General features: G+C 43.9%; 1 protein-coding gene across 1 annotated transcript; it reads right to left on the bottom strand.

The window, feature by feature from the left end:
* Positions 1-5,338: 5,338 nt before the first annotated feature.
* CMPK2 (cytidine/uridine monophosphate kinase 2) lies at positions 5,339-12,080 on the bottom strand. The gene is made up of 5 exons (XM_064508493.1): positions 11,471-12,080; positions 11,234-11,348; positions 10,228-10,429; positions 8,355-8,588; positions 5,339-6,704 (listed from the first exon to the last, which is right to left on the bottom strand). Exons 1-5 carry the CDS (start codon positions 12,044-12,046, stop codon positions 6,584-6,586), a joined length of 1,248 nt encoding a protein of 415 aa, XP_064364563.1. The 5' UTR covers positions 12,047-12,080; the 3' UTR covers positions 5,339-6,583.
* Positions 12,081-14,430: the final 2,350 nt, after the last annotated feature.

Genomic DNA, 14,430 nt, shown 5'->3' with positions numbered 1-14,430 from the left:
TTGATTTAGAAACATTTCTCTTCCTTTGTCTTCTCCTCTCAGCAAAGCTTAGTTTCTTTCAAACTAGCATCCCAAAAGCCAGCAGAAACTGCCTGCCCAATACAGTCGATACATAGTCAGTGGCTCCAGCTCAGCAATGATGACAACAGATGACAGACTCCTTACTTTTCCTGCCTCATTCTTTATTATACCGTGGGCTGAATGTAGCGGCCCCCGCTGTTTGCTCTCTGACTCAGACCTCCTCTCAGCATGGTGGGCTGCTACCTGGGGGCAGTTCTCAGGTTGGTCCGTTTGTGCTGGAAGACTTTCCCTGTTTTCCCTTACTCTCCCTGAGAGGCTTTTGCAGCCTCCTGGATTTTTGTTTGATCAGGTTTCTGAGGCATGTGCAGCGTCCCAGAGCGCTGTGCTTAGGGTGGAGGTTGGGGACAATTTAGCCAGCAAACTTGTGTATACAAGTGGCTGCAGATCATTCTGCTCCCCTTCTCCAGGACAGTGCTTCAGCTGCTCTATTTTGCCCTGGAAAGCACTGCCATGAAGGATTTCTTTGCAAAAGAAGATGAGGCTGACAACCCCCGTCCCCCACATAGTCCTGTCTGAATATTGTGAAATCATCCTGAAAATCTACCCTGTAGATCCAGTGTCTCTAGGGACTTATGCCAGCAACAGTTTTTTTCCCAACAGAGTCAGATTTATTGGAAAAACTTTGTGATATACCTAACAATTTCTACTTAAGATCAAACTCTTCGGGAAAGTGAATCTTTTCTAGGTGATTGCTGACAACGCAACATATAGGTGCTTCCCCTGAATTGCAGCTGCAGATAAACAAGTTTTAATTTCCTATGCAGATACCACATTCAGATCATTTCCTAGCTGTTTGCTCCATGAAACTCCCACACATATAAAAGAGAGGCTTTTTACAGTACCTAGAGAGCAGTTTGTTGCATAGATGATACATCCTCTGAGGGAGTCAGATGTAAATTAAAAGTAGATGAGCTCTACAACTGAACTCTGCTGTATTACAACAGTCATATGGGAACGCTCCTGGTAACTCAGAAGCTGGTGAAGCCAAGTCAAACCCAGTTTAAAGATCTCTGGTCCCAAATGCCACAGTTAAACCCAGCAGCAGTTCAGAAGCTGAGAACTGATAAATAAAAGCTAACTGCGAGTGCTTTCACTTCACTAAAATAGCCTATTTTCCACTTTCCACACAAATCTCATATGGAAAATACAAAAGCAGAGAAAAAAACAGAGTGTTTGAGCAAAACACATTTGTAATACACAAAAATAATACATAAACTACATTACTAAGAAAGATCTATATTGATCTTATGAGAACACACACAGTTATGAGATCAGCTCCTGTAAAAAATATTGCTGTAGTCTGAGAAAGCTGGAATAAAAATATTAGCACAGAGACATTTTCTTCTGCCCCAATTTGACACGCAATCTGTTCATCCCATTTTGGAGTGAAAACTAAAAAAAGACTTAAATGGTCTGGACTGGGTTTTTTTTGGAGGGTTGGGATGAGTGTTCAGGGGTGTCAGAAGTCTGTGCTGTGTCTCCTGCCAGCCCTTTGGACTGTGGGTGGGAAAGGAAGGCCCCTGCGAGCTGCGGTTGGCGACCAGCACATTTCTCCGCGTGGGGCATTCACCTCAAAAGCTCACACACGGTCTGGGAGTGAGGGGTACATGCAACTGGATCCAGACAGACAAACTGCAGATACAGCAGCAACACAATACCTGCTGTGTGCCAATATACCAAGAATTCCTCGCATCTAAGGGTGAGACTCTTTAGCATGGTACATCTAGAGATCCCCATCTGTAGCGTGGTACATCGCACTATTCCCATTGAGTGTAAATCTGGCTGACACCCACTAGAGCCAGGGAAGACTCTCATTTGCATCTGGAGCTTTATAAGTTTATGCATGTCACTGACAAAAGCCTCGGAGTCCCTGGCCCAGGAGACTTGCAGCTGTGCGATCTGGTCTTGATTCTGCAGTTTTGTCTTTTGTTGTTTCAAGGAAAGATATGCACACTTGATCACAGAATATTTCATGAAAGAAAAACTCAAAGCTGAAGTAAATATGCAGACTGCATTAACCCTTCACCTGTACAACAGGCCCTGGGAGAAGGACTGCAGGAGAAAGAGTGAATTAGCCCACTGGAGTTCATTTTGTACCTGCCCAGTCTTTAAACTGGAGCTTTATCTGGCTGGCTCTTTTCATAAGCAATGAGTTTGCAGACACAGGGACACTTTCCATCATATTTCACTGGCTTTGGAGTACATGACATGCACTGTCTCTATGGCTGAATAAAAGGTCATGCCTGACCAGCTGGTAACACAAAATGCATTTTTTAACTAATGACAGGGTATTCTAGCTTTTGTTTCACATTACAATGACTGCATATTTACATTAACCCTACATCTGTTTCGCTAAATTAAGCCAGAGGGTGATGATCTTTGTCTTTACAAAAGAGCTGATTTAATTTTATTGAACACAGTTTTCCATTTAAAAGATCAAAGTCAGCGCAAGCCCCCTGCAGCAACAATTCAGTCTTATGCATTTCTTCAAATATTCAAATTAAGAAAATAGAGGAACTGAGACTGAAAAAGCTAATGAATTTTAACAGACAACTAGCAATTATTCATTCCTTTAAAAAAAAGACAAGAGAAAAGTCTTTGGGGCTCTTTGTTTACTATAGGCTTAAACAAAGACATTTTTCCTTCCATCAAAGTCCCAGGGAGTGTCCTGATTCTCCTACCTCCAAAACTGTCAGGCATTGATAGTGGATGCAGCATGCACATTTTAGGCAAATCTCGAGAAGCTGGTAATGTTATGGAGGGACTACGTAAAATATGGATCAATGAAATAAAACTGATGAATCACTGGATGTCCTAATATTATATGTTAGTTTTAGGAATTCAGCGCAGTGACTCCTACTTTATGAAACATCAGTTTGTATATAAAGTTGCTTGATAGGGATATGGGAAATAACAGTAAAAATCCTATGAAATTGCATCTCAAATGGAAATAGATACATCATGTCTTCTGAAAGAGCCTGTAAGTCATCTCCTAGCCTCTGACTCCTGGGGAATTAGTCTTTGCCTTCCAAACTTTTACTTTTGTTGGGGGGAAACGGCTGAATACCAGCCTTACATTTCACTGCTAAAGCATAATATTTGCTTAGGATAGTGGTTTAGATGCCTCTCAACCTGACAGCACCATTTATTGCTCACAGGACAGGGTGAGCAGCTGGGCTACCCCCATTCTATGGCAGGATGGGTCACAGCAAGCACCATGATCCACTCTTCTCCCTGCCCCATCTCCATGGGCATCACCTGAGAAAAGCCTGGGAGCATGGACCAAAAGGAGTTGTGGCATGTTCCAGATTAGCCCTCAATCTGGATGCTGGGGAAACAGGACCCCAAGTCATGTGTCAGTGTTCACCTGCCCTTGACTTATTTCTTCAAACTCTCTGCCTGTCCCACTAGTATAATGGATTAAAGAACCAAATTCTGTTTTGGCTCCAAGCAAACCTTTCCATTCCATCTGCAACATACAAAAGATTAGGGGTGCATCCACATTAGCATTTCAGTTTGGATCAGGTATGCGCTCCTTAAAGGGTTTTTTCAGATCATCCCGCCTTTCCACACTTTGTTTTGCATCATGAAGCGGTTCCGATGTGTGTGAACTGGACTCTGTCCGGATGAAACTCAACCTAAAGATTTGGTCTAGGAGCATGCTTAGTGCACTACAGCTGCTGGTGTGAGATCGGTCCGTGCAACCAGATTAAAGCTAGTCCAAAATAAATCTTTGAATTACATGTAGGGCACATGCTGGGTCCTCAGCACCAGCTCTTCTGCTCTCTGGAGCTGCCCTACTTGTTCCACACCATCTGCTAACATCGGCAGAGTCCAAACAGGCTGCGTATTTCTTTTTCTAACTCTCTCACTGCTTAAATGGGCAACTAGCGCCATGTTAGGCACCATATGGTATCCCTGCAGGCCACCAGCTGCCACTGTATGGATGAACAGGTCACTCAAATGTCTTGTGTCATATCTGGCAGCCCTATGCAGACATCTCAGGTACCGTAGGGAGGTACTAAAATCCTTAGGGAGGACTAAACTGGCCCAGGATATCTATATTTGGGCAACTAATACCATCTTATGTAAGTATCTATTGCTCCTAGACTGAAAAAAAAAGGGGGGGGGGAGTAAATAAGGCTAAAGACAGAAAAAAAATGATTAAAATACTATGGTGAGTTCTATAAAGTAAAATATAATGTCCTGTAAAATTTCCTGATACAAAAGGCTGGAAGGTTGTTGTTTTTTTTTAATATTAAAAAGTACAAAAAGTTTTATCTTAGACCAATGAAAGTATTGTTTTTGACTTGCAAGGAACACCTCCATGTTACAAATAGCGCTCTTTGTTCAGTAAGGGTTGGATTCACCAACTTTAGTAGATCTACTGAGAAGCTTGAATTCAAATTTATGCGTATGTTGCTTTGCTGGTCTGAGACCCCTAAATGCTCTTAGGACTGTAGTATCAGGATCTTTGCAGGTTCAAATCCTAAAGCCATCTCTGTGCTAGTAATTAGAAAGATAGCAAATTAGTAAATTTATCAGAATAGTAATAAACTGAACATGCCATGGAGTGATGTATGCTTTGAGGACAACTGACACAGAGCAGCCTTCACCGTGCTAGTTGACTCCTGGCCTCCGACGTAGCCTGGCCGCAGGTAAGTGGGAAAAATGGGAGCCTCCAGCTGCTGCCCCTGCCACGGGATCGCGCGGGGCAGCCCAGCACCCACGGGCCAGTGCTGGCTCACGCGCTCTCCTCCCTGCTTAACTGAATGCTCCCGCTCCAAAGCTGTGGAAAAACAGTTCCGTTTACTATGACATAGCCTAAATTCCCGAATCTACATGGAATTATTTGAAGCCTCAGATATTTTGGCAATGCAATCAACATCCTGACCTCTTGCAGCCATTAAAACTTCCCAGCAAAAATAATTCATAACACAAGGCACATCAAGCAGGTGAAATTCTTGCTCAGTGTAACGGGCGCTGCACTCCTCCCGTGTCTGCAGGGGACTTCAGTTCCTTTCACAGCAAATCGTTGTGTATCCATGCTGCTTCTTTCCCACCTGCGGCTGCGTATCAGCATCCAGAACAAACCTCTTAATTTGTTATACACCTTCTGAGTAGTAAAGTCTTTTTGGACACTGTGCACAAAAACGTGAAGTGGATCACCTCCAACTATGTACTTCTGCTCACACTGCCTGGGTGGTGAATCCCAACGCTACTGCTATACACATAATAAGCCAAATATAACAGCACATTTTAATGGTAAGTACAAATTTATTACATTAATAGCATATAATCAAAAATATTAATCAATACATTAATAAAACACATTTAAATGTAACAATATGATTTTTGGAAGTTTTTCTTTCTACCGCCTTCCTCCCGTGCATATACACATTGGATATAGGGACCATAATTCTGAGTACATTTCTACTGACAGGATAGATTCATAAATAACTGTACTTAACATAGGAAAGCATAAGCAGTGTTTTAAATAAAAAGACATTTTATTTAGGTTCTTTCTTGAACTGTTGTTCATGTCTGACCTCAGAAAGACTTACGCATATGTTTTGTTTTATACTTAAGAATAATGATAATGAAACCAACATACATAAAAATAAACCTTTGCAGAACTGAGGTTTTGATAGTTGCCTGCTTTCACACTCAGCACATGGGGGAAAAAAAACAATAAAGCAAAGGTACAACTATTTCCATTGCTCAAATTTTCTATGGTTTTTCATTTCACAGTCTCTCAAAGGAACACAAATTCACATTAACAAGCTTGTTAATCAGATAGAGAAAATGCTGTGCAGAAAAATATTTCAGTTATTATTTACCAAATACTTGTAATTTCAGATTCTTCTCAGGTCTCTGTTTCTAATATGTCAGCATTCTCCCATTTCCCTCTGAAATTAATTGATATTTCATTCGCATATGTCAACAGGCTTGTAAACAGGCCTAGAAGCCTAAATGCTTACTGGCCCCTATTTACTACACATTTTTTAGAGGATGTTCATCACAACAGCAGCTGCTCATCCTCTCTTCCAGCAAACACTTGGCCACCAGGTTCTTTTTTCCTAAATGTTACGATCATCTTATTGGCTTTCTGCTGGATTAAATTCCAGCATCTCCTTCTGCACCTAATATTCCTGCTGTAATCTACCAAATTTTGGTTCACAGCAAGAGCAGGAGCAGATCCTCCTTGTGATTTTGCAACATGATGACATCTTGAAATGTCACCGCTGCCCTCATGTACCTGATACAACACTGTGGCATGTTTGTGGCTTTGCTAGGAATGCTGAACAACACAGGAGCTGTATCTTGCCCCATACAGAAAAGCATACTAGGCAACAGTGAAACAGAAAACCTGCCATGATTACTAAAGATAGAAGAAAGAAAAGATTTATCCGTGGGAGGAAACACATCTCAGTGTGTTTTCATGTAGCAGAAACAGAGGACAATAAAAAGTATTTTTAGTGCCTTTACACAGAAGTTGTTTTCACAGAGCACAGTGTTTTTTAATTAGTTGTAACACTGTCTTGAGAACCTCTTCCTTGGAAGGGCTGGCATCAACCTCTTGGCATGCAGGATTCACCATCCGTCTGTATGACTCTTCAACTCTATTTAAAAACAAAAAAAGAGAAATAAAACCCCAGATTGCAGGGATATGAAATGACATAATTAGTTATCCATCTCAGGAGAAAATATTGGCACTGTGGGGACACAAAAAAAGGTAATAGGAAGCTAAGAAGGAGATCTACTGCAAAGAGCAACAAGTCATTAGTAACTATTGTGATAAGAACCTCAAAGAGCATAGTTTCCACGACACTGTTGTACAGCGACCTACCAATATTCTCATGTCATGACACTGAAGTTTTTTTTTTTTTTAATAGCTTGGGCACTGGAAATGATACAGTTTAGCAGCACACTGGACAGACTGCTTCTAATGCCTGAGCTAATTTATTCACAGCCAGCTACGGTGTCCGTGCACCATGTGGCATGGTGTTGTGTAGCTGTGCTCACTGATCTAAGCTTGGAGTCACTGGAGAACTGCAGAAAGGTTACATCATTTAACCCTTTCCTGAAATCAGCTTTGCTAATCCTCCATTTACCAACTCCTAATTCTTCACTTACAACCAGCTGCTGAAACTGAAAATAGTATGAAAACCTCCTTGCTTAGACTAGAAACTTTCTCATAACACAGAGCTCTCCCATAGTTAGCCTCTCACAATATGAATGAGCAATAAATATCATCTTCTCTGTTCCCACAAGAATTAATAATGTCAAATATTCAGGCCTCAAGTCATAAAAGCAGTTGAGCAAGACTCTGAATGTTCTCACATCCAGGCTGACACAATTAAAAAGCAGAAATAACCAAAGGTTTTTGTAGAGGCAATGAGAAGTAGCAGAATTAAAAGAAAGAAAGAAAGAAAGAAAGATTCTTAAATGGCATCATGATCCTTTAGCTAACCTGTTCTTCTGCAGGTTCAACTGTGTGTGTCTGCACAGAGCTTATGTCAAAATTAAGCAATGAATACTCTTAAGGTATGTCATCTCTGGAAATGTTAAACCCTAGAGGTGGATTTTAGCTTTGAGATTTGTAGGTGCAGGTAGCTATATTCAAGCATCTGCCTGGAAATGGCTGCAAGTGCACTAGGTCTCTCAGCTTCTACTGGAGACAATGACGATCTAATCAATACATCCAGGGGTGCCCAGACAGCAATTCAGCTCACCCTGAAGTAGGATACCCAGCGTGCAATTTGGTTGCCTCAACACATGTATCTAGTAATGCTTGAGATGCCTTAGAATATCTCATTTAGCTTCTAGCTGCTAGTCCAGAAAGGGTCCATAGGTTGTCTCATATCTGCCAGCCTGATGCAGATGTCCCGTACAGGCCAGAGTATATGTTTACTCAAAACACCCATGTGATATTCATGACTCATCAGGTGTCACATGATGCCAAGCATGTCACATGGACACCAAAAAGGAATCCAAGGAGGAGAAGCAGCAATGACAAAGACAGTACTTTGATTCTGAACTCCTCTGCAAGAGAATGAAATTCTACGCCTGCAGCTTTGAAACATCTTCAGTGAGAAACAACAGAATTTACTCTCCTTGTCAGCCACGAAATCTTACTTAAAAAAAAAAAAATCCCCAAAGCCTAAACCTATGGGAAACCGTTCTCAATACTGTGAGCAGAAGGGCATTTTGCCACTGAGTCCAAAAGAGCCGAGATTGACCCCACCCTCTTATTCCTCATTAAAGCGTACTTTTGGCGAAACAAGCTGTTAGCCTCCAGCTCAGCTTCCTCCTTTGTTTTCTCCAGCCCTCGGCCCTGCAGCCGCCGGATCCTCTCTTCAGGGCTGAGAGTCAGGAGAAGAACAAGATCAGGCTTAAGGAGATCCTCAGGCCACTGGTATACCTCATGGTGAGCGGGTGGAAGATCCTCGACTTTCCCATTTATTTCGGTGGCAATTGCATAGGCAGCTGTGCTGTGCCAGTATCTGACAGGAAAACACAAAATGGAGAGAGAAATTTTAGAAAGGACACTAATACTTCACTAATACAGAAGGCAGGTCTCAGTAGGACCATAAGTGCAATAATGACTAACTTGGTAGGTGACCCTGTGATTTTGAAGGGAACTGTGAAAAATGGTTCTGTGCTATCAATTATTTCTTAAAATAGCAATAATACTCAATACAATATTTAGAATTACTGTGAATTATTAATTAAAACATATGCCAGAAGCTACATATTAGGCAAACAGTGTTCCAAATACTGCTGTCAAACAACTTCTTCTCCTGTAGTGAGATCAAATGAGAAAGAGTTACATTATATGTCCAAATCCAAACATCAAGCCCCTTTTTTGTGGTTCCAATCATGCCACTTTATGCATGGTAGAGAATATATAGTTTTCAACTATGAAAGAAAGAACCTGATTAACAATTGTGCATTTCACCTGGGTTTATCATTGCAACCACTGTGAGGCACTGTCTTTTATGTACTTTAGTGGGTTTGATGATGATTAAAAATAGCACCCACACACCTACAAACAGCTTCTGTGTATGTTTGTAGGCGAGAGGTTACAGCATATCTACTGATGTAAGAAAGGGGTTTCAAACTGCATCTAAACTTTCTTTATTAAGAACAATACTGAAAGCTGTGTATGCAGTGAAAACAAGAAAAGACACAAATAAAACAAAACCAACAGCAGAAGCCTGAGTAACAACAACTCGCATTGAGTTCAAATATACGTACTTAGTTAAGTCCCAAAAGGGCTTTTCATCCAGGTATGCTGCTGGAGTCTGACATCAAAAGAATTCAGTCCCATTTAAAGTCACTAAAATGAGAGCCAGCTTTTTTAAAACTTGCTCAGTACCAACTACTTCCCTTGTAAAATTAATATCTAGACTTCAGAAGGAACTGATCACTTCTAATGAGAAAAAGATTGCTTTGGAAATGAAGGCTATATGCTCTTGGGTAAATCTGATCTTTCACATGTAATGAAAAGGAAAAAAAACAGAAGCAGAGAAAAATAAAACAATATAGAAAAGAAAGTGTAACATAGGATGATTTATGAAAGACTTGTGAAATGAAAAACAGAGATAAAAGAAGTAAAAGAATCAGAAAAAATATAATAATGCTAACAGGTGAGTCAAGGACATAAATTGCAATAATCATACTTCTGCACAAATAAAATGGGCAAATTAAGTGGCTCTGTGTACAAAGTGAGAAGCAGACTTCTGGCTTTACATCCTGAAAGAGCAAGTCCACCTAAATTCAGTCACTGATCCAGCCATACCTCAAGCCTTTCTAGAGGCAGCCCCGTGCAGGCGCGGCACAGCCATCCCCGGGCCCTGCTGCGGGCTGCCCTGCGCAGCACACACCTCCACTACTCCTGGCTGAAGACGCAACACTTTGCGAGTGTCCTGAAACCAGTTATGGGCAGTATGGTGACAAAAACCCCACGCTTGACTCTTACCTTAGGTATTATTCTTCTGAAGGCTTACATTTACCAGACTACTTGCAAAGTGGCGCTCCCAAAAAGGAGACTCCCAGAAGGCATCACTGACAGCTTTTGCCTGCAACACTGAATGACTGGGTGACGGCACTGTTACAAGAGGATTTCTTGAATTTACAAACCTGTCTACAATCACAGGTGATTGAGTGGATGCTTTTGCTATTTCTGAAGCAAGAATGTAGTTGCCCGCAGCATAAAATGTCCTTCTAATGAGTGTTGGTTCGTTATCAAACGTCGTCCTCCACTGGCTGATGCAAGCTGGTGGCGACCTTAACAGAACGGCATTCAGAGCGTCCTTAACAGACTCGGTTACAGTGGTTTTGCCTGCATTTCATTTACAAAAGGAAACATTTGTCATATTGCGTATCAGATACAATTGACTTTTAAAAACTGGAAAATGCTCTTATCTTTTCATTTGGAGCATATGTTCTGACACCCGACTATGTAACTTGAGAATATTGTGATAAGGTTTTCAGCAGAAAATGATTATGAGTCTGATCCAAGGAATTATTACTCCACTTCCCACGCTAAGGGCCTTCTCTCCTCCCCCTTGCCAGCTGTCTGTCTTCCCTCCTTTAAAAGCATTATACAGGCCAATTTCTCTACATAACCATTCCAGTATCCTTCTAGTCAGCAGTCTACACGGATGTCGCCACACTGATTAATTTTTATCATCACACCGTTTATACATGCATTCTTTTTAGGGGGGATTTTCAGTTCTTTTTAACTGAAGACACAGAAAGCAAAGTTATTCAGAAGGTAACTTTTAATGAAAAACTGCTACAAGTTTATCAGACTGTCACTATTTTACTGATTTGAAAACTCTATGGGAAAATTACGTTTCCTAAACTGCACAAGCGATTTAATCTCCAGTACTCCACCTTTTGTAGTCTTTCATTAGCATTGATAAGGAATTCATCCACTGAACGCAAATCAGTGTATGTTCAAATAAGGGAAGGCAGACTGATATTTACAATTACTAATTCATCCGAGTATGTGACAGGTTTTCATTTTTTTGGAATTCTTAAGCCTTACGCACGGATGAAAGTCGGGGCAATCATTATTTTCAACTATTTATCATCAGATAACATGAAAGAAAACGATTCTCCATTCCCATCGCGCTCTTACCTGTTGCATCCAACCCCTCAACGACTACGACGGGAAAATCCCCCTTCTTCGGGCGCCTGGGACACTTCTCCAGGACCTCGAGCACAGCGCCGGCCTCGGGGATGACGGACGCGCACTGCAAGGACAGAGCCAACCCTTGACTGCCCCCGCCTGCCACCTACGCCGCTTCCGAGCGACGGGCTGGCGAGGGCACGGGGACCGGGCACGCGGCTCCCCGAGGCCGGGCGTGGCGCTCACCTGCCGCAGGCGGGCGCGGGCGGCGGGCGCGGAGGGCGGCAGGGCGCCGCCGCGCAGCGCGGACGCCGCGGGGTGCAGCGGCGGCGCCGCGGCCGCCACCACCCGCGCGCGGCGCAGCAGCCGCCGCCCGCCGCCCGCCGCCAGCGCCCAGAGCCGCTGCCGCAGCGCGCCCCGCGCGTCCGCCTCGTACACGGCCAGCGGCGGCCGCGGCGCCGGCTGCGCCCGCAGCAGCTCCGCCAGGCGCCGCTCGGTCTCGGGCGCGCCGCGCGGGTCTTGCAGCAGGAAGCCCTTGCGCGGCGGCCTGCGCGGCGCGTAGCAGAGCAGCGGGAGCACGCGGCAGCGCGCCAGGGGCCCTTCCCGCAGGCGCTGCTGCAGGCTGCGGTGCAGCCGCGCCGCCCGCACGCCGCCCGCCCGCGGCACGCACAGCGAGTAGCAGCGCGCCGGCGGCGGCGGGAAGCAGCGCGGGCGGCTGCCGGCGGCGGCGGCGCCGGGCGGCGCCAGCGCGAAGTGCAGGAGCCGGGCGTCCGGCAGCTCCGCGGCGTAGCGCGGCGCAGCGCGGCGGCCCCGCGGCGGCATCGCGGAGCAGCGCGCCCGGCAACGCCGCCGGGAAACGAAAGTGCCGCGAGGGGCGGCGGCGGCTGGCGGCACACCGGGAAACGAAACTCGTGCCGCGAAGGGCCGCAGCCCTCTCCTGCCGCCCGCCCCCCCTCCCCCCCCCCCGTTTTGGGGGGCTGTTTTGCAGTGCCCAAGTAGGACAGCGCTGTCAGGGCACATGGGGAACTTAACCCCACACTTCTGCCATTCCCCGCCTTGACAATGAGACTGAAATGACTTTCTAGGTAGAATGAATGGTCTTTTACAAGCCTGCAGTGTTTTCATAATTTTATGATGGCTTTGGGTACACACAAATGTCCTTTGGCCAGTTTAAGCTTTCATGGATTTGGAGGCAGAAGCCAGAAGCAATGCAAATAGCTGTAATAGTTATTTAGTTTCATGACAGCTGCTGTGAGTGATATTGTCCAAAATGTGGATTTTGAGTTTTTTAAATATATAACCCAAAGCATAAGAGAGCGTGCACCTCCGTAGATTCCACTTTGCTCACTCAGTTGTTAGAAGCGTATGTGTAAGCTGCTGAGGCATCTTCTGACAGAGTATATTCTACAAGAGAACATATTTTCTGACGAGATGCAGCAGAAACTTGATGTCCTCCTCTGGTCAGCCTCAAGCATGTTGCTGGCAGGTCTGCAGGGAGAACGGGGCAGCCGGTAGGCAGTGACGGGTTAGCTAGGGATCAGCTGTGTCGGTTGGAAACTGCCAATGCTAAGGACACCAGTGGAAGGCTGGGCCAGAGCATCAACTGGGAATATAGCCATGAAGGCTATTCAAATACAGGCTCAGCAGCAGGTACTAAAACTGCCTTTTTCAAGGCAAAACGTTCCTTTTCTCGTATCTGAGAACTCTCGCATTGTTTCACATCACTCATAAGCACAGGGCGACAGATCCTGGGTATGGATGGCAGACGTGTGGTGAGACATGGTTTGTTGTGTAATAAGCCAATAGATAGTAATTTTAAGAACATAAGAAAATGCACTACTGAGTCAGATTAACGGTCCATCTAACCCAGTATTTTGTCTCCAACACTGACAGAAGGACATGCTGCACATGAGCTGACTCATTTGTGGTCTCTTCCTTGTGCTTCTTCAGCATCCACAGTCATTGGATTAGGAATGTTCACCTGCTCCTTTTAGCACCTATTAATGAATCGTTGTCCACAGTTGTCCACAAATCTGTCTAAATCCCTTCTTGACTCCGTGACACAGTCTACCTCTACAAATCTGCATGGACCCAAATTCCATCAGCGCACACCTCTGGTGTAGAAAGATTTTTTTTTTTAATCTGTTTCAAACTCCTATCCTACTGGTTTCAATAAATTCCCCCTTCTAATAGTATTGCAGGCTTGGCGAATAACGGTTCCACCTTCAGTTTATTTATCACCTTCATGATTTTGTAAACAGTGCTCAGATGTCCCCCTCATGTCCAAAATGAACAGCCTCAGTCCCTTGTAATCCCCAATCCTTGCTCCATTTGCTTCATCATTTAGTTACAGGGATAACTTCTTTAACACCACGAGGTCCTGCTGAGATGTGGGAACCAGAACTGTACACGCTTCCCAAGATATGATTGTGCATACCAAGGTGTTACAGAGCAGCAAAATAATACCTTCTGCCTCGTTCTCAATACCTCTCCTGATGGTACCCAACTTTTTGTTGACTTTTTTGGTTGCTGCTTCTGTTAAGCCAATGATTTCAATGGCTCAGTAGAGCCACTACTGAGCTCAGCATTATGTAAACGTGGTTTGCATTTTTTTTTCTTAGACCTTACACTGAATCTCATCTGCCACTTATTTGTTTATTCAGTTTTGTGAGGTCCAGTAGTTCTGTAGCCAACTTGCACTTGAGAAAACGCGTTCTGTTCCTCACTGAGCTATCTAGGTCATTGCTCCTTTTTTTTCTAGCTTCCTGATGCCACAGTTGCCTTTCCCCTCCCTGCTGAATAAACAGAACGATTTTACTTTCATTTCATGTTTTCCCCGCCCACCACAAACCCTGTGTCAATGTTTTAATCTGACCCTGCATTCAGGCATACTTGAGCTAAGTTGCTGGTGCTTCATTCCTCCTCATATGCTTGTGATATCATTTATAAGATGCCTGTGACATCTACTCTACTGGCTAATTTCCTAAAAGTGTCTTGCAAGATTTTAGGGCCTTCACATCACATTATACACAAACAGTTCAGGTAAAAATATGGGAAACCACAGCTGCTTTCTGTCTCCAAGATGGATCTTTGTCTGTATTTAAAGTCAGTATAGAGAGTATGCATCTGTTTTAAAATAAGTATATGCTAAGCACTTTTCCGTTTCTTCACAAGGACCATTATCATTCTACGTTCTGTACAATGTG

The sequence above is a fragment of the Dromaius novaehollandiae genome, chromosome 3 (genome assembly GCF_036370855.1).
Source record: "Dromaius novaehollandiae isolate bDroNov1 chromosome 3, bDroNov1.hap1, whole genome shotgun sequence".
Lineage (NCBI taxonomy): Eukaryota > Metazoa > Chordata > Aves > Casuariiformes > Dromaiidae > Dromaius > Dromaius novaehollandiae.
Note: the sequence above shows the minus strand (reverse complement) of the source record. Positions and strands in the feature narration are given on the sequence as shown.

Excerpts from the sequence above, each read along its gene's own strand:
- CMPK2 (XM_064508493.1), bottom strand. The coding sequence starts at position 12,046 with ATGCCGCCGCGGGGCCGCCGCGCTGCGCCGCGCTACGCCGCGGAGCTG. Across the intron at positions 11,349-11,470 it reads CCCGCGCCCGCCTGCGGCAG|TGCGCGTCCGTCATCCCCGA; the intron begins GTGAGCGCCACG and ends CTGTCCTTGCAG. Across the intron at positions 8,589-10,227 it reads TCACCTGTGATTGTAGACAG|ATACTGGCACAGCACAGCTG; the intron begins GTTTGTAAATTC and ends TTTTCCTGTCAG.